General features: G+C 44.1%; 1 protein-coding gene across 2 annotated transcripts in view; it reads left to right on the plus strand.

The window, feature by feature from the left end:
* LOC124804726 (tyrosine-protein kinase Btk29A) overlaps positions 1–21,078 on the plus strand; it is a 374,204-nt gene that overhangs the window by 290,598 nt on the left and 62,528 nt on the right. For both annotated transcript variants that reach the window (XM_047265010.1, XM_047265009.1), the window contains exon 2: positions 2,232–2,293. In XM_047265010.1, the coding sequence (XP_047120966.1) occupies positions 2,252–2,293 (42 nt within the window). In that variant the 5' untranslated portion in view covers positions 2,232–2,251. The remainder of the gene's footprint in view (positions 1–2,231; positions 2,294–21,078) is intronic.

The following is a 21,078-nucleotide window of genomic DNA, read 5'->3' on the forward strand; positions in this document are numbered from 1 at the left end:
GTAACACTACGAGCCGCTTGTGTGGTACAGTGTCAAAAGCCTTCTGGAAATCCAGAAATACGGAATCGATCTGAAATCCCTTGTCAATAGCACTCAGCACTTCAAGTGAATAAAGAGCTAGTTGTGTTTCACAGAAACGATGTCTTCTAAAGCCATGTTGACTGTGTTTCAATAGACCATTTTCTTCGAGGTAATTCATTATGTTCGAAAACAATATATGTTCTAAAATCCTGCTGCATATCGACGTTAACGACATGGGCCTGTAATTTAGTGGATTACTCCTACTACCTTTCTTGAATATAGTTGTGACCTGTGCAACTTTCCAGTCTTCGGGTATGGATCTTCCGTCGAGCGAACCGTTGTATATGATTGTTGAGTATGGAGCTAATGCATCAGCATACACCGAAAGGAACCTAATTGGTATACAGTCTGGACCAGAAGACTTGCTTTTATTAAGTGACTTAAGTTGCTTCACTACTCCGAGGATATTTACTTCTACGTTACACATGTTGGCAGCTGTTCTCGATTCGAATTCTGGAATATTAACTTCGTCTTCTTTTGTGAAGGCATTTCGGAAGGCTGTGTTTAGTAACTCTGCTTTGGCAGCACTGTCTTCGATGGTATCTCCATTGCTATCGTGCAGAGAAGGCATTGATTGTTTCTTGCCGCTAACATACTTCACATATGACCAGAATCTCTTTGGATTTTCTGCCAGGTTTCGAGAAAAAGTTTCGTTGTGGAAACTGTTATAAGCATCTCTCATTGAAGTCCGCGCTAAATTTCGAGCTTCTGTAAAAGATCGCCAATCTTGGGGATTTTGCGTCTGTTTAAATTTGGCATGTTTGTTGTTTTATAATGATACGAAATGAAGTACCGTAAATCACTGCACGTGATTCGAAGAATTTACAATGAAAGGTGGTCTCAGTGGATACTTTAATGTTGGTACATTTAGGTCTTTTATTGCAGCATACCAAATGAAGCATACATACCGAAATAGTTTTTATCGTGGTGGTAGAGGTATAATTATCTCCTCCCAGTGACGAGTAAATTAATTGCTTTTATTGGTGATATGTCGTACAAGAAAGTTTCCGCGCTCCATGCAGACTTTTTATGAAAGATGTATGTGTAAATCACGGGAGACGAAATTAGTGAACAGTGGAAAAAAAATTGCTACGCTGCTGTAGATGCCGTAGGTTTCATCTGGGAAAAGGAAACAACAATATCCATACCTATTATAAAGGTGGGCGTATGTTTGACATCTCCTCCAAAATCACTGGTTCGGCTTCAGCCAACATTGGAACGCATAACATTCACTGACCGCTGTGGGGTAAGAACTACCTTCCTATCAAAGGGACTGGGGTGGGCATTAAAAAGAAGCGTAGCCCATGATGCCCTAATAGCTTGACTATATCCTTCCAATATTTCAGAATGAGAGCACTTAGCGACTTGCAACAGACTTTACACACAATTTCAAACTATTACGAGGCTTTCTGGCGCTACATCGACCACAAAATGATGAAACGAAAAAAAATTTGTTACTTGCTACATTTTTGCTATTCTTGCAACAAAATTGCCGCATCAGGCATGACCTTTTAATTTATCAATTCTTTACCTCCAAAATCATATCATTGTACGATCCGTAGTTCAGAAGATATGATGTCGTTAATATTGAGCTACGTGAAAACGAAACTGCAAGGCGAAATTCGCTAGAGATACAGGTGAAATATTTATACAAATATGTTAAATACGTGAGATGCGCGTGTTGGACGAAGCTGCCGGTAAAAAGCTCCTCCTAAACCTCTGGATCGATTTCTACCGAACTTGGTACAAATTTTACTATCTGAAAGAAATACTGTGGGAATAAGAACCAGTAACCTCCTATTGCGTTGGAGGTGACAATGTGGAGAGAGAAAGGGGGGGGGGTAGGAAGAGATGGACAGGGAGGGTGAAAGGGGTGACGGACACAAATAGGGTGGAACAGGGGATGGATGGAGAGGGGGGAGGGAAAGGAGGACAGAGAAAGGGAAGATAATGAGTTAGAGGGAGGATGAAGAGAGACATGAGCAGAGTAATAAAAGAGGAGGAGATGGACAGACAGAGGAGGGGGGGGGGGATGGGTCAATAGAAGTTGAATAAATACACACCCATGCAACGCTGGTACACGGCTAGTTACTACATAAACGACTAACTGAAGTAGTAATCTAACCCAGAATATTCTCGTTCTGTTTTAGGTCCACCATCAACTCCCATCATGCCTGGTGGGGCACCTGGAACTCCCTCAGCGAAAGCCAAAGTAAGTTTGCATAGAAAAAATCAAATTACCAGTAGTCATCAGCAGTTGCAGCATGCTAGTTCATAAATCACGGAATTTGTTATAATCTTCTCTTCCATACCTCTAAAAAAAAAAGTAAAATGAAATTTAAAACTAAGAACTGTTATTGTTTTGCTTTTAACATTGCTAACACGAAGTACCGTATTTACTCGAATCTAAGCCGCACTTTTTTTCCGGTTTTTGTAATCCAAAAAACCGCCTGCGGCTTAGAATCGAGTGCAAAGCGGAAGTTCTGAAAAATGTTGGTAGGTGCCGCCACAACTAACTTCTGTCGTCGAATATATGTAGCGTTTCGCAGACACAAAGATAAACACTGGCACCAAAACTTCTGCGTCAGTAAATAAATTTTAAAGAAAAAAGGTCGAAGACGAGCCTTTTTTTCTCCGCCCTGAGTTTCGACCACTGCATTTTCATACATTATCCAACGAAGTAAAAAAAAAATTCCGTATTGTTCAACTTCGAATGTAGCAGCATTTCAATGCACTACGAAAATCCGACTGGCAAGACTGATTGGGATGTTTGTCAATATGGCCTACTCTGCGTTCTGAATTTTTTCCTACCTGTGAGAAGAGATGGTTGCTAATAGGAACTTTTATGAATTGTGAATCACATGCAGTATTCTCTTCACCATAATAATAATACGAATATAAACATTTTCCCATGTATTCTTCCGTGTTTGCTGCTATCTCATTTAAATCCTGTCTGCCTAATAAACTACAAAACTAGAGTGAGACAACAGCAAACGCGGACGAAAATACATATCATGTCATGTTTATATTCGTATTATTCTTATGCCGAATAGTGATACAGTCAGAATTGAAGCACGGCAATTGACTAGATTTTTTAATCTAAGATAACTCTAATTTCTGTGCAGAATGTAATGTACTAAAGAGGCGCCTGCAAAGACTTTCAAACGGAGAAAAATTTTCGCTAAACTCTCGTTCAGAACATCTTCTATCGTACGCAGTCTATCATTTGGTTCTTGTTGATTATTATCAAAGAAAGCAGCAGTGTAAGTAACAACAAATAGCAGTCTCTTGCAATTGTTTCGCCTAACGAGACGATTCCTCTCTTTTTTTAAAAAAATTGTAAGCGGTGGTAGCGCGCACAAAAGCAAGCAATGCCGCGAGCGGCGACAGGTCGTAAACACTCATTATCTGAATGCAACAAACAATGCATGACACAGTACAGTAATGCATTTTCAGCTTTGAGTGACGTAAACACCTATAACGAAGAGAACGGCACTTATCAGATCAAAGAAAAATAATCAATCACTTCATACCAGACGAAGCACGTGAAAAAGGAAGGGTATCCGTATAAATACGGACGGAGCGCCTGACGCTTAGCAACGGCTACCTGGTAAAGCTTAACTGCTAAGCTTACGACTCGAACCAAACTACTATAGCTGTATCGTCATTCATTTGACCTAAATTGTGTCTCATATTACAATGGACCAACTTTGTTTCGATTTGGAGGTGCGGCCTAAAACTCTTCTCTCCCCTTGAATTTCGAGTCTCAGATTTCAGGTGCGGCTTAGATTCGGGAAATTTTTTTTTCCTCGATTGCAAGTCTCATTTTTCAGGTGCGGCTTAGATTCGAGTGCGGCTTAAATTCGAGTAAATACGGTATATGGTATACATAATTATCCCTTTTTGTGGTCCAACTTATTTTTTAGGTATTATCCGATAAATGGAAGAAAAATCTTTCAGTCGAGGAAATTGTGTAGCTGTATTATGTATTGGAACTACTGACGGCCTTGGGAGAGCCAGTCCTGACAAAACTCTACCATCTGGTGAGCAAGATGTATGAAACAGGCGAAATACCCTCAGACTTCAAGAAGAATATAATAATTCCAATCCCAAAGAAAGCAGGTGTTGACAGATGTGAAAATTACCGAACTATCAGTTTAATAAGTCACAGCTGCAAAATACTAACACGAATTCTTTACAGACGAATGGAAAAACTAGTAGAAGCCAACCTCGGGGAAGATCAGTTTGGATTCCGTAGAAACACTGGAACACGTGAGGCAATACTGACCTTACGACTTATCTTAGAAGAAAGATTAAGGAAAGGCAAACCTACGTTTCTAGCATTTGTAGACTTAGAGAAAGCTTTTGACAATGTTGACTGGAATACTCTGTTTCAAATTCTAAAGGTGGCAGGGGTAAAATACAGGGAGCGAAAGGCTATTTACAATTTGTACAGAAACCAGATGGCAGTTATAAGAGTCAAGGGACATGAAAGGGAAGCAGTGGTTGGGAAGGGAGTAAGACAGGGTTGTAGCCTCTCCCCGATGTTGTTCAATCTGTATATTGAGCAAGCAGTAAAGGAAACAAAAGAAAAATTCGGAGTAGGTATTAAAATCCATGGAGAAGAAATAAAAACTTTGAGGTTCGCCGATGACATTGTAATTCTGTCAGAGACAGCAAAGGACTTGGAAGAGCAGGTGAATGGAATGGACAGTGTCTTGAAAGGAGGATATAAGATGAACATCAACAAAAGCAAAACAAGGATAATGGAATGTAGTCTAATTAAGTCGGGTGATGCTGAGGGAATTAGATTAGGAAATGAGGCACTTAAAGTAGTAAAGGAGTTTTGCTATTTGGGGAGCAAAATAACTGATGATGGTCGAAGTAGAGAGGATATAAAATGTAGGCTGGCAATGGCAAGGAAAGCGTTTCTGAAGAAGAGAAATTTGTTAACATCCAGTATTGATTTAAGTGTCAGGAAGTCATTTCTGAAAGTATTCGTATGGAGTGTAGCCATGTATGGAAGTGAAACATGGACAATAAATAGTTTGGACAAGAAGAGAATAGAAGCTTTCGAAATGTGGTGCTGCAGATGAATGCTGAAGATTAGATGGGTAGATCACATAACTAATGAGGAAGTATTGAATAGGATTGGGGAGAAGAGAAGTTTGTGGCACAATTTGACCAGAAGAAGGGATCGGTTGGTAGGACATGTTCTGAGGCATCAAGGGATCACCAATTTAGTATTGGAGGGCAGCGTGGAGGGTAAAAATCGTAGAGGGAGACCAAGAGATGAATACACTAAGCAGATTCAGAAGGATGTAGGTTGCAGTAGGTACTGGGAGATGAAAAAGCTTGCACAGGATAGAGTAGCATGGAGAGCTGCATCAAACCAGTCTCAGGACTGAAGACCACAACAACAACAACAACAACATTATGAAGTATTCGATCAGGTTTCCTGAGCAGAGTATATTCGCTTTAAGGGTCATTTTCCATAAGGTTTTTCTACAGTACTGGGAGTTTTGCAGAGGAAATTTGAGCATATCTGAAAAAGAAACTTTCTTCTTTCAACACAATGCTGTTATGGCTTTAATGGCATCTGTCTTGTGTGGATGGCGCTGTGTGTTCTTAATGAAAGGAGGAGGACCAGCTCAGCAGGAGTAGAATAAACTCAGAACGTAATCACAAAAGCTGGCGTACCACGCAGCTGCTCCCATTCGTGACGCACAGTAATAATTTAAAATGACTGAAAACAGCAACGTTTGTTGGTGGCAGGATCATATTGACGAGGACTCGAACTCGATAATAACTCTCATCTCGCAGGTAATATTTGAATTGGTGTACAACTGATGGTTCAAATTGAGAGAGCACGTCAGTACGTTTTTTGGGCACCCTGTAGAGTTTCATATGTGCAAGGTTTGACACTTTTGCCCTTTCTCCTATTTTTTCTCGGATTACTGTTTACATGCAAATTGGTAAAATAATAATATTTACTTTTTTACATTTACATTAATATATTCATACAATAATTATAACAGATATACGCAAAATAGTATCGTATCTTAGAATACAATAAAATTAATTGAATTATTAAGTGCTTTAATTTGTTTATAAAAGGATTTCCAAGTAGTTGATTTATATGTTTATCACTTTTAGGTGCTGCGTTTCAAATTGTTTTTCCCTTTCAGTGATTAAATATACACTACTAACAGCGATTTAGTTGCTTGTTTTCCAGCATCATCACCTCTCGTATATTTTTTTTTGTTCTTCTGCACCTTTAGCATTTACATAAGTTTTCGTCTACCCTGTTTTTGAGATCCACTACTGAATGTTCAGGTTTTCGCCTGAAACAATTTCTTGTGGATGGCATGTATTCAAACGTTTGTCCAGCATTTTGGTTTTTAAAAGACAGCAAGAGAAAGAAATATGTCCCACTGGATCTGAAGTGGGCTATTATCTGGAAGAGTTTTTCTGAAAACTTGCATTACGTGATTGAGAACATATTTTTAATCTTTGCTAATAAACTGCAAATGTCTGTGATATTTCATTCAGAGGCTTTCATTATTTCATTTGCACTTTCTGGACAGTATACTGTAAAGTGCCGTCTGGATGGGGAGGGTTCTGAGAAAAAGCGCGGTGGATCATTTGACAGGCGTGAAGGCAGCACTTGAAGGTATCAGCAAACACATGGCCGAACAAAGCTTACAAAATCACATGGCCATCGAATTTTTTGTATTTTTTATGTTTAGGTATGTGGAGTTCAGCACTGAAATATCAGTAGGCCAAGGCACTTAGATTCAACTGTCAAAATCGACTTTGAAGTTGTTCCTAGGGTCGTTAGTACCGTACAGACATGGGTTTTCAACCATTTTGAGTTCATGGCTCCCCTGATCAGCTGTGTTGTTTCTGTGATTCCACTTTTGGATACATTGTAAAAACTGAAATCAGTGTATCAATATTTATACGCACATCAAAAATAGTTTTTCATCACCCCGGTTCCCAGAACTCCTGAAGATAGACGTCGACTGTGGATATTGTATCACAGACATAGTCCCTTTGATTGTTGAGAGATGTCCCTAGACCCGCCCAAAGATGTAAACAACCATGCATGAGCAGCGGCTATTAGACGGAGGGGGTCCGACAGCCGATCAGTTCCAGCCATTCCACCAGGGAGGAGGTACACGGCTCATGTTGTCTGCAGTTCAACCATGCCTAGACGGTCAGTACTGAGGTTCGATCGCATCCGCATTGTTACTTTGTGTCAGGAAGGGCTCTCAACAAGGAAAGTACCCAGGCGTCTCGGAGTGAACCAAAGCGATGTTCTTCGGACATGGAGGAGATACAGAGAGACGGGAACCAGTCGATGACATGCCTCGCTCAGGCTGCCCAAGGGCTACTACTGCAGTGGATGACCGCTACCTATGGATTATAGCTCGGAGGAACCCTGACAGCAGCGCCACCATGTTGTATAATGGTTTTCGTGCAGCCACAGGGTGTCGTGTTACGACTCAAACTGTGCGCAATAGGCTGCATGATGCGAAACTTCACTCCCGAGTTCCATCTTTGCAACCACGACACCATGCAGCGCGGTACAGATGGGCCCAGTAACATGCCGAATGGACCGCTCAGGATTGGCATCACGTTCTTTTCACCGATGGGAGTCGCATATGCCTTCAACCAGACAATCGGCGGAGACGTTTTTGGAGGCAACCCGGCCAGGCTGAACGCCTTAGACACATGTTCCAGTGAGTGCAGCTAGCTGGAGGTTCCCTGCTGTTTTGGGGTGATATTATGTGGGGCCGACGTACGCCGCCGTTGGTCGTGGAAGGCGCCGTAACGGCTGTATGAAACGTGAATGCCATCCTTCGACCGATAGTGCAACCATTCGGCAGCATATTGGCGAGGCATTCATCTTCATGGACGGCAATTAGCGCTCCCCATTGTGCACATCTTGTGAATAACTTCCTTCAGGATAACGACATCGCTCGACTAGAGTAGCCAGCATGTTCTCTAAATATGAACCCTATCGAACATGCCTGGGATAGATTGAAAAGGGCTGTTTATGGACGCGTGACCCAGCAACCACTCTGACGGATCTACGCCGAATCGCCGTGAGAAGTGGGACAGTCTGGACCAACAGTGCCTTGATGAAGTTGTGGATAGTATGCCACGACGAATACAGGCATGCATCAGTGCAAGAGGACGTGCTACTGGGTATTAGATGCACCGATGTGTACAGCAGTCTGTACCACCACCTGTGACGTTCTCGCTGTATGGTGGTACAACATGCAATGTGTTGTTTTCACGAGTAATAAAATGGGCGGAAATGATGTTTATGTTGGTCTCTATTCCAATTTTCTGTACAGGTTCCGGAACTCTCGGAACTGAGGTAATGCGAAACTTTTTTTGACGTGTATATTATAAAATAGGCAACGGCCTTGCCGCAGTGGTTAAAACGGTTCCCGTCAGATCACCGAAATTAAGCGCTGTCTGGCGTGGCCGGCATTTGGATGAGTGACTATCCGGGCCGCCATGCGCTGTTGCCATTTTTCGAGGTGCACCCAGCCTCGTGATGCCAGTTGAGGAGGTACTCGACCGACTAGTAGTGGCTCCGGTCAAAGAAATCCATCATAACGACCGGGAGGGCGGTGTGCTGACCACACACCCCTCCTGTCCTCATCCTCAGCTGAGGATGATACGGCGGTCGCATGGTCCCGATGGGCCACTTGTGGCCTGAAGACGGAGTGCTGCTGTATTGTAAAAAGTAAGTGGACAATGTGTGTGCCGCCTAAAACTCAGAAACGAGTCCCCGTACGATCAAGGGAGTTATATGGTGTAGTAGCCCTCTATCCTCCATCAATAAAGAAGGTTCCCGTTTTCATCTGAATGGCGTGCTTATGAAAATATAAGGGCTGGGAAGTTTCGTCCTCTAGAAATTTCCAGAAAATTCCAAAACATTTGAGAGGCTTCGAGAGCATTCCACATCATTCCAGAATGTTCCACAATGATCCGGGATGTTCTGGAATGTTTTTTCCGGAATTGTCTGGAACATTCCGGAAGATTCCAGAACGTTCGGGAACATTCCAGAACACTCTCGAATGTTGTGGAATGTTCTGGAACATTGTGGCCCTTCGAAGCCATTTTAGTATGTTCTGGAATTCGGCACTGGTGGGGCTACCCATTGGTAGGGGTATATAAGACCCGTCGTTGGTTCGAACGTTAGTTTCTTATCAGTGGCGAAGGGAGGAACCAGTTAAGAGTGAGTAGTCGAAATGATAAAAATGTCTGAATATAAATCGAAAATAAAGCGTGTAAAGTGTACTTAGTGTATTTGTTAATAAAAAGTGCATTTGATTTATATTTTATACAATGCCCAGACGTAAAAGAGGAGGAGATCTGCGAAAACAGAAAGAACAGCGAAAGAACGAAACAGACGCAGAGCGCGAAGCACGTTTATAAGTTTCCAACGGTTGGCAAGGAGCACTATGAGAAACAGAGAAACCGAAGGACGAGGAAAGGAACTGGTTGAAGAATAAAGAATTGCGACGCAGTCTTATAATAAAAGACTGTGAACTCAAGGCAGCCCTGAAAATATCACCCTACGGGAAGCGCAGACTGGGACAAGTAAACAGCACAACCTAACAAATTTACAAATGAAGCGTTCCACTGCGACCCCACGGAAGAATATAACAAACACAAACACTTCATAAGCGGAAAAATGGATAACATCTGCCAATTTTGCAACGCGGAAAAGTTCGGTAGAGAAACACCAGGATTCTGTTACGTGAATGGAAAAATTTGATAACCACCACTGGAAGCACCTCCGCAGGAATTTTTACATTATATGACCGGGGAAACTAGAATAAATACAACTTCTTAAAAGCGTACAACGCCTGCTTCCAAATGGCTTCTTTCGGTGTCAGTTCGATCAACATATAGGGATGAAATCGATTATGTTTTTCCATCCTAGGACAAATCCATCACAACATGGGATCTTTACTACCACCACTCAACGACGACCACAAATTTCTGAAAGTGTATTTCAGAGGAATTGAAGACACAGAAGCCGGCCGATGTGGCCGAGTGGTTCTAGGCTCTTCAGTCTGGAACCACGCTGCTGCTACGGTCGCAGGTTCGAATCCTGCCTCGGGCATGGATGTGTGTGATGTACTTAGGTTAGTTAGGTTTAGGTAGTCCTAAGTCTAGGGGACTGATGACGTCAGATGTTAAGTCCCATAGTGCTTAGAGCCCCCCCCCCCCCCCCACCCTTCTTTTTTTTTTTTTTGAAGAAACAGAAATTGATCAGTGATACAGACATCAGTGGATTGGGACGAAGAGTAGTCAGCGATATACAGAGGATCTTGTACGAATACAATCAACTGGTTCACATGTTCAGAACAGCACTAGACCGAATGATTTCTGATGACTATAAAGTTATAATTCTAGCCGACAAATGACCACCAGGAGAACACGAACGCCCATTTAATGCGCCTCAGATAGAGGAAGTCGCCGTCGTAATTGTGGACAATGAAAACAGAAGCCGTGACGTAATTGTACAACAAAGAAGAGAAGGGTTACATCACATTGCATTCGTACACAATACATATGATGCCCTCCAATATCCGTGACGTAATTGTACAACAAAGAAGAGAAGGGTTACATCGCATTGCATTCGTACACAATACATATGATGCCCTCCAATATCCATTAATATTTCTGCAAGAAAGGGACGGCTATCAATTTAACATGAAGCAAATCAACCCTGAAACAGGCGTAGAAACAAATAAAAAAACCACTTCCAAATACACTCCTGGAAATGGAAAAAAGAACACATTGACACCGGTGTGTCAGACCCACCATACTTGCTCCGGACACTGCGAGAGAGCTGTACAAGCAATGATCACACGCACGGCACAGCGGACACACCAGGAACCGCGGTGTTGGCCGTCGAATGGCGCTAGCTGCGCAGCATTTGTGCACCGCCGCCGTCAGTGTCAGCCAGTTTGCCGTGGCATACGGAGCTCCATCGCAGTCTTTAACACTGGTAGCATGCCGCGACAGCGTGGACGTGAACCGTATGTGCAGTTGACGGACTTTGAGTGAGGGCGTATAGTGGGCATGCGGGAGGCCGGGTGGACGTACCGCCGAATTGCTCAACACGTGGGGCGTGAGGTCTCCACAGTACATCGATGTTGTCGCCAGTGGTCGGCGGAAGGTGCACGTGCCCGTCGACCTGGGACCGGACCGCAGCGACGCACGGATGCACGCCAAGACCGTAGGATCCTACGCAGTGCCGTAGGGGACCGCACCGCCACTTCCCAGCAAATTAGGGACACTGTTGCTCCTGGGGCATCGGCGAGGACCATTCGCAACCGTCTCCATGAAGCTGGGCTACGGTCCCGCACACCGTTAGGCCGTCTTCCGCTCACGCCCCAACATCGTGCAGCCCGCCTCCAGTGGTGTCGCGACAGGCGTGAATGGAGGGACGAATGGAGACGTGTCGTCTTCAGCGATGAGAGTCGCTTCTGCCTTGGTGCCAATGATGGTCGTATGCGTGTTTGGCGCCGTGCAGGTGAGCGCCACAATCAGGACTGCATACGACCGAGCTACACAGGGCCAACACCCGGCATCATGGTGTGGGGAGCGATCTCCTACACTGGCCGTACACCACTGGTGATCGTCGAGGGGACACTGAATAGTGCACGGTACATCCAAACCGTCATCGAACCCATCGTTCTACCATTCCTAGACCGGCAAGGGAACTTGCTGTTCCAACAGGACAATGCACGTCCGCATGTATCCCGTGCCACCCAACGTGCTCTAGAAGGTGTAAGTCAACTACCCTGGCCAGCAAGATCTCCGGATCTGTCCCCCATTGAGCATGTTTGGGACTGGATGAAGCGTCGTCTCACGCGGTCTGCACGTCCAGCACGAACGCTGGTCCAACTGAGGCGCCAGGTGGAAATGGCATGGCAAGCCGTTCCACAGGACTACATCCAGCATCTCTACGATCGTCTCCATGGGAGAATAGCAGCCTGCATTGCTGCGAAAGGTGGATATACACTGTACTAGTGCCGACATTGTGCATGCTCTGTTGCCTGTGTCTATGTGCCTGTGGTTCTGTCAGTGTGATCATGTGATGTATCTGACCCCAGGAATGTGTCAATAAAGTTTCCCCTTCCTGGGACAATGAATTCACGGTGTTCTTATTTCAATTTCCAGGAGTGTAGTTCTATGCTTACACCGCTTAATGATCAGAAACAATAAAACATACAATCACATTCTCAACACTCGCCGTTTGTTCCAACAATTCCTGGTAGATGTGTATGCAAAAATAGAAGCGGAACGGATGGTTTACATAAGACTGAATGGGAAGAAACTATGCGCAGAAGTATACATCCACATTCGAGATGCAGTCATAAATGACGAAACATTAATGACCTTGCAACAGTGGTAATATTACCCTCATCATAACTGGAAGTCTCAGACACATAGGTGAATGCACTCAAGATGCCATGACCCACATAAGAAAATATGGACGACGAGACCTCTTCATATCATTCACATACAACTCGCCGTGGCCAGAAATCAAAGACTATCCAAGATACGGACAAGCCGCTTTGGATCGACACGATTTGAAAACCCGCGTTTTCGAACAAAACCAAATCAGATTTATTGAAGTCATCGCAAAATACCACATCTTTGGAACCATTAGATGCTGGATGTACGCAAAAACGAGGAATGCCTCACTTACACCATCTCATATGGCTAGATGGCAGAATTCATCTCAGGCATACCGACAAAATCATCCAATCTACATTTCCCAATCCACAAAATAGACCTGGATCTGTACGACACAGTAGTGAAAACATGATTCACTGATCATGCGAGCCATTAAACCCCAGTTCGCCATGCATGAATGATGGAAAATGTACAAAAAATTATCGAAAACCATACTTGGATGACACACAAAACCGTAGTTGATGGCTATCCCAAATACAAAAGACGATCACCCAAAAATGGTGGCTTCACAACAAAACTACGAATACGAAGCAGTGATGAACTGGAAATAGATAATCAGTGGATAGTACCATATAACACACTATTTTCCAAAATGTTTCAAGTTCAATTAAACATAGAAACTGCAATTCACTGAAATCCATCAAATATGTTTGTAACTGTGTGAACAAAGGCAGTGACATGGCTTCATTTCAAACAGCCAAAAACACTGAATGACAAAATAGCAAACAATGGAAAATCCAGGATGGAATGTTATGATGAGAAGGAAAGCTGCTACTCACCACATGCTGAGATGCTGATTCGCAGATAGGCACAACAAAAAGATTTTCACACTTAAAGCTTTTGGCCAATGGCCTTTGTCAACAATGGATCACACACACACACACACACACAACTGCAGTCTCAGGCAACTGAAACCACATTGTGAGGAGCAGTACCAGTGCATGATGGGAGTGGCGACTGGGTGGGGGAAAGGAAGAGGCTAGGGCGGAGAGTGATAGCATGGTAGGGATGATGGATGATGAAGTGCTGCAGCTTGGGTGGTGGGCAGGGGAGATGTGGGGATGGGGGGGGGGGGAGTAGCGGAAAAAGAGAGAAATAAATAAATAAAGACTGTGTGTGGTGATGGAATGACAGCTGCGTAGTGTTGGGATGGGAGTAGGAGAGGGGCTGGATGGGTGAGGACAGCGACTAACAAAGGTTGATGCAAGGAGGGTTGCGGGTATGTAGGATGTATTGCAGGGAAAGTTCCCACCTGCGCAATTCAGGAAAGCTGGTGTTGGTGGGAAGGATCCATAAGGCACAGGCTGTGAAGCAGTCATGGAAATGAGGGATGTCATGTTTGGTAGCATGTTCAGCAACAGGGTGATCCACTTGTTTCTTGGCCATAGTTTGTCTGTGGCCATTCTTGCAGACAGACAGCTAGTTGGTTGTCATGCGTACACAGAATGCAGCACAGTGGGTTGCACCTTTAGTGTATAGACCACATGATTAGTTTCACAGGTAGCCATGCCTTTGATGGGATAGGTGATGTTAGTGACTGGATTGGAGTAGGTGGTGGTGGTGGTGGTGGTGGTGGTGGTGGTGGTGGTGGTGGTGGTGGTGGTGGTGGTGGTGCTGGTGGTAAGATGTATGGAACAGGTCTTGCATCTTGGTCTATTACAGGGGTATGAGCCATGAGATAAGGGAATGAGAGCAGGGGTTGTGTAAGGATGGCTGAGTGTATTGTGTATGTTCAGTGGACAGCAGAATACCACTGTGGGAGGGGTGGGAAGGATAGTGGGCAGGACATTTCTCATTTCAGGGCATGACAAGAGGTAATCAAAACCCTGGCAGAGAATGTAATTCATTTGCTTCAGTCCTGGGTGGTACTGAGTTACGAGGGGCATGCTCCTCTGTGGCTGGACGGTGGGGCTTTGGGGGGTGGTGGGAGACTGGAAAGATTGGGCATGGGAAATTTGTTTTTGTACAAGGATGGGAGGATAGTTGCGGTCAGTGAAGTTTTCAGTGAGACCCTTGGTATATTTCGAGAGGGACTGCTTGTCACTGCAGATGCGATGGCCACATGTGGCTAGGCTGTACGGAAGGTACTTGTTGGTATGGAATGGTTGGCAGCTGTTGAAGAGTACGTATTGCTGGTAGTTAGTAGGTTTGATATTGTCGGAGGTACTAATGCAGCTGTCAACATCTAGGAGGTTGGCTTGTTGGGTTGAGTAGGACCAGATGAAGCAAACGGGGGAGAAGTTGTTGAGGTTCTGGAGGACTGTGGATAGGGTGTCATCACCTTCTATCCAGATAGCAAAGATGTCATCAATGAATCTGAACCAGGATAGGGTTTAGGATTCTGGTTAGATGACCCGTGAATAGGTTGGCATAGGATGGTGCCTTGCGGGTGCGCATAGCCATACCCTGGATTTGTTTGTAGGTGATGCCTTCAATGGAGAAGTGATTGTGGGTGAGGATATAGTTGGTCATGGCGACTAGGAAGGAGGTTGTCGGTTTGGAATCCGTCGGGCATTGGGAAAGGTAGTGTTCAATAGAGGTAAAGCCAAGGGCATTTTGAATGTTAGTGTACAGGGAGGTGGCATCAGTAGTGAAGAGCAGGGCACCATGTGGTAAAGGGGCAGGAACTGTGGAGAGTCTGTGGAGAAAATGGTTGGTATCTTTCATATAGAAGCTTAGGTTCTGGGTAATAGGTTGTAGGTGTTGGTGTGCAAGAGCTGAGGTTCTCTCAGTGGGGGCACAGTCGCTGGCCACAATGGTGCAGCCTACCCTTCTTCCCACCAACACCAGCTTTTCTGAATTGCACAGGTGGGAACTTTCCCTGCAATACATCCTACGTTCCCCCAACCCTCCTAGCCTCAACCTTCGTTGTTTGTTGTCCTCACCCATCCAGCCCCTTTCCTGCGCCCATTCCAGCACAACACAGCCGTCATTCCACCACCACAGCCAGTCTTTATTGTTTTAATTAATTTATTTATTTCATCTATTTATTTTGTTTATTTATTTCTCACCTTTCCCGCTACGTCTCGCCCCCCTCCCCACATCTCCCCTGCCCGTCACCCAACTTGCAGCACTTCACTGTCCGCCGTCCCCACCGTGCTTCCCTCCGCCTCCCCGCCACAGATTCCTCCTTTCCCCCATCCAGTCGCCACTCCCATCATGCAGTTGTGATACTGCTGACAGTGTGGTATCAGTTGCCTGACACTGAGTTATGTGTGTGAGTTGGGTTTGTGTGTGTGCGTGCGTGCGTGTCTATTGTTGACATAGGCCATTGGCTGAAAGCTTTAAGTGTGAAAATATTTTTGTTGTGCATATCTGCGACTCAGCATCTCCGCTATATGGTGAGTGGCAACGTTCCTTCTCATAATATTGTTAGAATAATAACATAGAAACGACGAGATTCTCGTGTACCAAATGGGATGATGCAGCTACAGTAACGAAGCTTTGTGGCGGATTTTCGGTTTTCTCACACACGAACGAGAACCAACTGTGCAACATGTAGCAGTACATTTGGAGAATGGACAGAGTGTTTACTCCACAGAAGACACCATTAGAAAAATTGCAAGCAAACCACCTCGGAACACAACATTAACTGCATGTTACCAACTGTGCCAGACAGACCCATTCGCGAAAACATTACTGTGTGTGGCGTCGCTACCTATGACAAATGTAACACAACAAGAAAAGTCTTTCAACGACGAAAACAAGGAATTCCAGATCATCCAGGAGTCATGAAAACTGGCGCAGTAGGCCGAGTATACAGCGTACATCCGAACAACGCCAAATGTTTCTATCTCCAGATGTTGCTACAGGAAATACGGGGACCAACAAGTTCCACAAATCTCAGAACTGTTGACGGTTACGTAGAGAGAAGCCTGCCAACGCGCCAACGCTCACGACTACTAGGAAACGACAACCACTGGGAATTAACGCTACAAGAAGCCACACTCATAGCCCCAGCCAAACAAGTGAGAGCTTATTCGCCGTAATTGTAACGACATATAACCCATCAAATCCAAAACGGCTATGGGACTCCTTCAAAGAGAGTATGACATATTGTAGGATATCGGAAAGCTCATCCTAAATTGACCATCGAATTCAACGACGACATCTTGAATGAAACACTCACTCGCCTAGAAGATAAATGTTTAGCGATAAACAACCAGACCTTAGTACAATTTGGGATGCAAGCACCACGAAAAGACGCTATCAGTGTGCTAAACTTAGAAATTGCAAAGGGAAAACGCTACAACATCAAAGAATTACTTCAGTACATCGCTCACAACAAACCACTCCTCCGTGACCATCAAAAGGAAATTTACAATGTTATCAGGGATCGGATTGACAAAACTCTGACGGAATTATTTACTCCGACGCGCGAGGCGGTACTGAGAAAACGTTCGTAATAAATCTACAGCTGGCGTAGTTACGTGCTAAACAACACGTCGCACTTGCAGTGGTATCATCCGGCACTGCAGCCATACTTGTGGAAGAACTACGGTTGGTTGATTTGGGGGAGGGGACCAAACAGCGGGGGGTCATCGCTCTCGTCGAATTAGGGAAGGAAGTCGGCCGTGCCTATTCAAAGGAAGGTATTTTAGGGAAATCACGGAAAACCTAAATCAGGATGGCTGGAAGCGGGTTTGAACCGTCGTCCTTACGAATGCGAGTCCACTGCGCTAACCACAGCGCCAGGACTAATTACCCATTCTGTCGTACAAATACCGTTGAATATAGCCGAACAAGAGTTCCCGTTATGTAAAACCTCAAGAGCATCTGGATAGGCTGAACTTCTAAAGCAAGCAAAAATCATCTTCTTGGACGAATGCACAATGGCTTATAAAAAAAAAAAAAAAAACTATTCGAAGCCATGGACAGAACATTACAAGACTTGCGAGGAATCTCTGAAGTGATGGGAGGAGCTCTACTCGTACTGTCAGGAAATTTTCGACAAACACTTCCAGTTATACCCAAATCAACACCAGCAAACGAGATCAATGCATGCATTAAAATCACATCTCTGGCCACACGTACAAATACTGCGACTAACAAAAGAAATATGAGAGCTGAACTATCGAAAGACGAAACAATAGCGCATTTTGCTCAACAATTTTTACAAATAGGCGAAGGCATATGTCCTACTGACAAGACCACCGGCCTCATTAAACTCAACAGTGCTTCCTGCAACATAGCTACTGCTGGAAACGAACTCATCGATCAAATTTATCCACTGTTCACAACTATACCATCTGGCTATTTGAAGGAGCAGCTTTGGCAACTGAAAATAATACTATCGACGATATCAACTTTAATACTCATAAGAAAATTCCCGGTGAAGAGAGAAAATACAAATCGACCGACACGATGGTAAATGCTGAAGAATGTGTGAACTTCCCTATAGAATTTCTCAACTCCTTGCGAGCACCAGGAATGCCATTACACTACCTTTGACTTAAAATTGGATCTCCGATCTTACTACTCAGAAATCTCAACTCACCAAATCTATGTAATGCAACAAGGATGTCGTCAAACAGCTATCGAATAACATCGTCAAAGCCGAACTTGACTGGAAAGTACAAAGGACACACACTATTTATCCCCAGAATACCACTGATCTCTACGGAACTGCCATCCCAGTTTAAATCAGAATCGGCTACAGTTTTACAATTAAAAAAGCGCAAGGACCACTTCAAAATATTACTGCGTCAACTTCAGATTCCTGCTTCGCTCATGCTCAACTATATGATTAAAAAAAAATATTACCTCTTATATTTTAGAGTTTACCCTTTTATTCCAACTACCATACAATCTCATATCAACTCCCCGAGCGACGCTGGGTACCCCAGCAAATAATTAATAAAAAAAAGATACGAATGAAATACTAGTCACCTGAGCGCGATACTTGAGCTTGTTTCTTGTTACACAGTTTGTCAAATCATGGCGCCGTATGAGATGCAGCTACGCTCATTTTCTTCTCCACGAAATCTTGATCCATACTTAGTTTTTACAACAGTCACTGACAAAAACCCACTCCCACAAAGATAGGAGATTACAGAGGGAATCAGTGTCTTCAGTGCTTTGTTGCTCAAGCTACGTAACTCTTATCTTACTGAGTATCAAAATGTCGGCAAGGCCATTGATGGAAGCTTCACTTTTAGCGAATAATCTTAATGAAAGTTCTGTCAGATCTTTCTCTTCTGCAGTAGTGAACTCAGGAGGAGAGGCATTACTGAAGGGATTTTGAACCCACTGAAATCTAAAGCCTACTTCATTGACGTTTATTACATCTACATCTACATCTACATCCATACTCCGCAAGCCACCTGACGGTGTGTGGCGGAGGGTACCTTGAGTACCTCTATCGGTTCTCCCTTCTATTCCAGTCTCGTATTGTTCGTGGAAAGAAGGATTGTCGGAATGCCTCTGTGTGGGCTCTAATCTCTCTGATTTTATCCTCATGGTCTCTTCGCGAGATATACGTAGGAGGGAGCAATATACTGCTTGACTCTTCGGTGAAGGTATGTTCTCGAAACTTTGACAAAAGCCCGTACCGAGCTACTGAGCGTCTCTCCTGCAGAGTCTTCCACTGGAGTTTATCTATCATCTCCGTAACGCTTTCGCGATTACTAAATGATCCTGTAACGAAGCGCGCTGCTCTCCGTTGGATCTTCTCTATATCTTCTATCAACCCTATCTGGTACGGATCCCACACTGCTGAGCAGTATTCAAGCAGTGGGCGAACAAGCGTACTGTAACCTACTTCCTTTGTTTTCGGATTGCATTTCCTTAGGATTCTTCCAATGAATCTCAGTCTGGCATCTGGTTTACCGACGATCAACATTATATGATAATTCCATTTTAAATCACTCCTAATGCGTACTCCCAGATAATTTATGGTATTAACTGCTTCCAGTTGCTGACCTGCTATTTTGTAGCTAAATGATAAAGGATCTATCTTTCTGTGTATTCGCAGCACATTACACTTGTCTACATTGAGATTCAATTGCCATTCCCTGCACCATGCGTCAATTCGCTGCAGATCCTCCTGCATTTCAGTGCAATTTTCCATTGTTACAACCTCTCGATACACCACAGCATCATCTGCAAAAAGCCTCAGTGAACTTCCGATGTCATCCACAAGGTCATTTATGTATATTGTGAATAGCAACGGTCCTATGACATGCTGCTAAGATGGAAAGTAGTCCATTTCATTTCCATCGTTCATTTTTCTTCTCCAAGGAAGGAGCTTCTTTTTGAAGGCCGAAACTTGGCCAATAAGCTGAATGAAATCAGTTTCATTTCTTTGCAGAGACTTACTCAATGAGTTTAACTTCTCACATATATCATGTAAGTATGCAACCTCCAGAAAAGAACAGACTTCTCGGCAAAGTACAAATATGCACGTAAAGCTAACGAGAACTGCTATAAAATAATATTGTGACGAATTCGTCTAAAAAAGTCAACCTTTCAGAGGAAGAGAGTAGTAAGGCAACAAGGACATCACCCCACTCTCCATTGTTGCCAGATTTATTCAAGATGACGGATCCAAGATGGCGACGATAGATATGGCAATGTCTCAATGACATCATAGTGGGAAGTTCACATTTTGGTGGGAAGATAGGTCAGTTGGGCTACCTTCACTAACCTAACCCCCTCCTCCAGAAATGTGCAGGAAGTTTAAATTCCAGCAGGACAATGCAACACATCACATCTACCTCCATTAACCTAAGTCAACCGATCACCACCTCTTCCTACGAATTGGCGGGAAAAGGGCTCAGCTTGTACTGGGCTGCTGGATAGGATGGACATTGGTTTTTATTTTGCATGCAGTGTTTAAATACTAAACAATTTAAGGCAGTAGCCCTGTCCAACAATTTGAGGCAGTAGCCCTATCCAGTGTTCACCATGAGGTTCAAATGGTTCTGAGCACTATGGGACTCAACTGCTGAGGTTATTAGTCCCCTAGAACTTAGAACTAGTTAAACCTAACTAACCTAAGGACATCACAAACATCCATGCCCGAGGCAGGATTCGAACCTGCGACCGTAGCGGTCTTACGGTTCCAGACTGCAGTGCCTTTTACCGCACGGCCACTTCGGCCGGCTCACCATGAGGCCTGGAGTCCAACTGACCTAGTGCACAGTACCACCACCAGAGGGCACTATTGTCCCTTCCGTGACGTATTCCAAGATGGTAGTGTGGTGTGTGTGTGGGGGGGGGGGGGGATGAAAAGGACTCGGCCTGTGCTGGGCTGCTGGAGAGAGGAAGGAATGTGTTTTATTTATTTTTTAACAATTGATTTAGGCACTGATTTCACGTAGTTTATTTATTACACTGATACAAAACACTCACCCTGGCGTGCTTGAGGTCTCAGTAAATAGTCCGTAGCCCATCAAACTACTTGTAAATCGCCGAAATAATACAGTACACTGATGTGCAGACACACAAACAACTCGTAAAATGTCAAAATAATGC

The sequence above is a fragment of the Schistocerca piceifrons genome, chromosome 7 (assembly GCF_021461385.2).
Source record: "Schistocerca piceifrons isolate TAMUIC-IGC-003096 chromosome 7, iqSchPice1.1, whole genome shotgun sequence".
NCBI lineage: Eukaryota > Metazoa > Arthropoda > Insecta > Orthoptera > Acrididae > Schistocerca > Schistocerca piceifrons.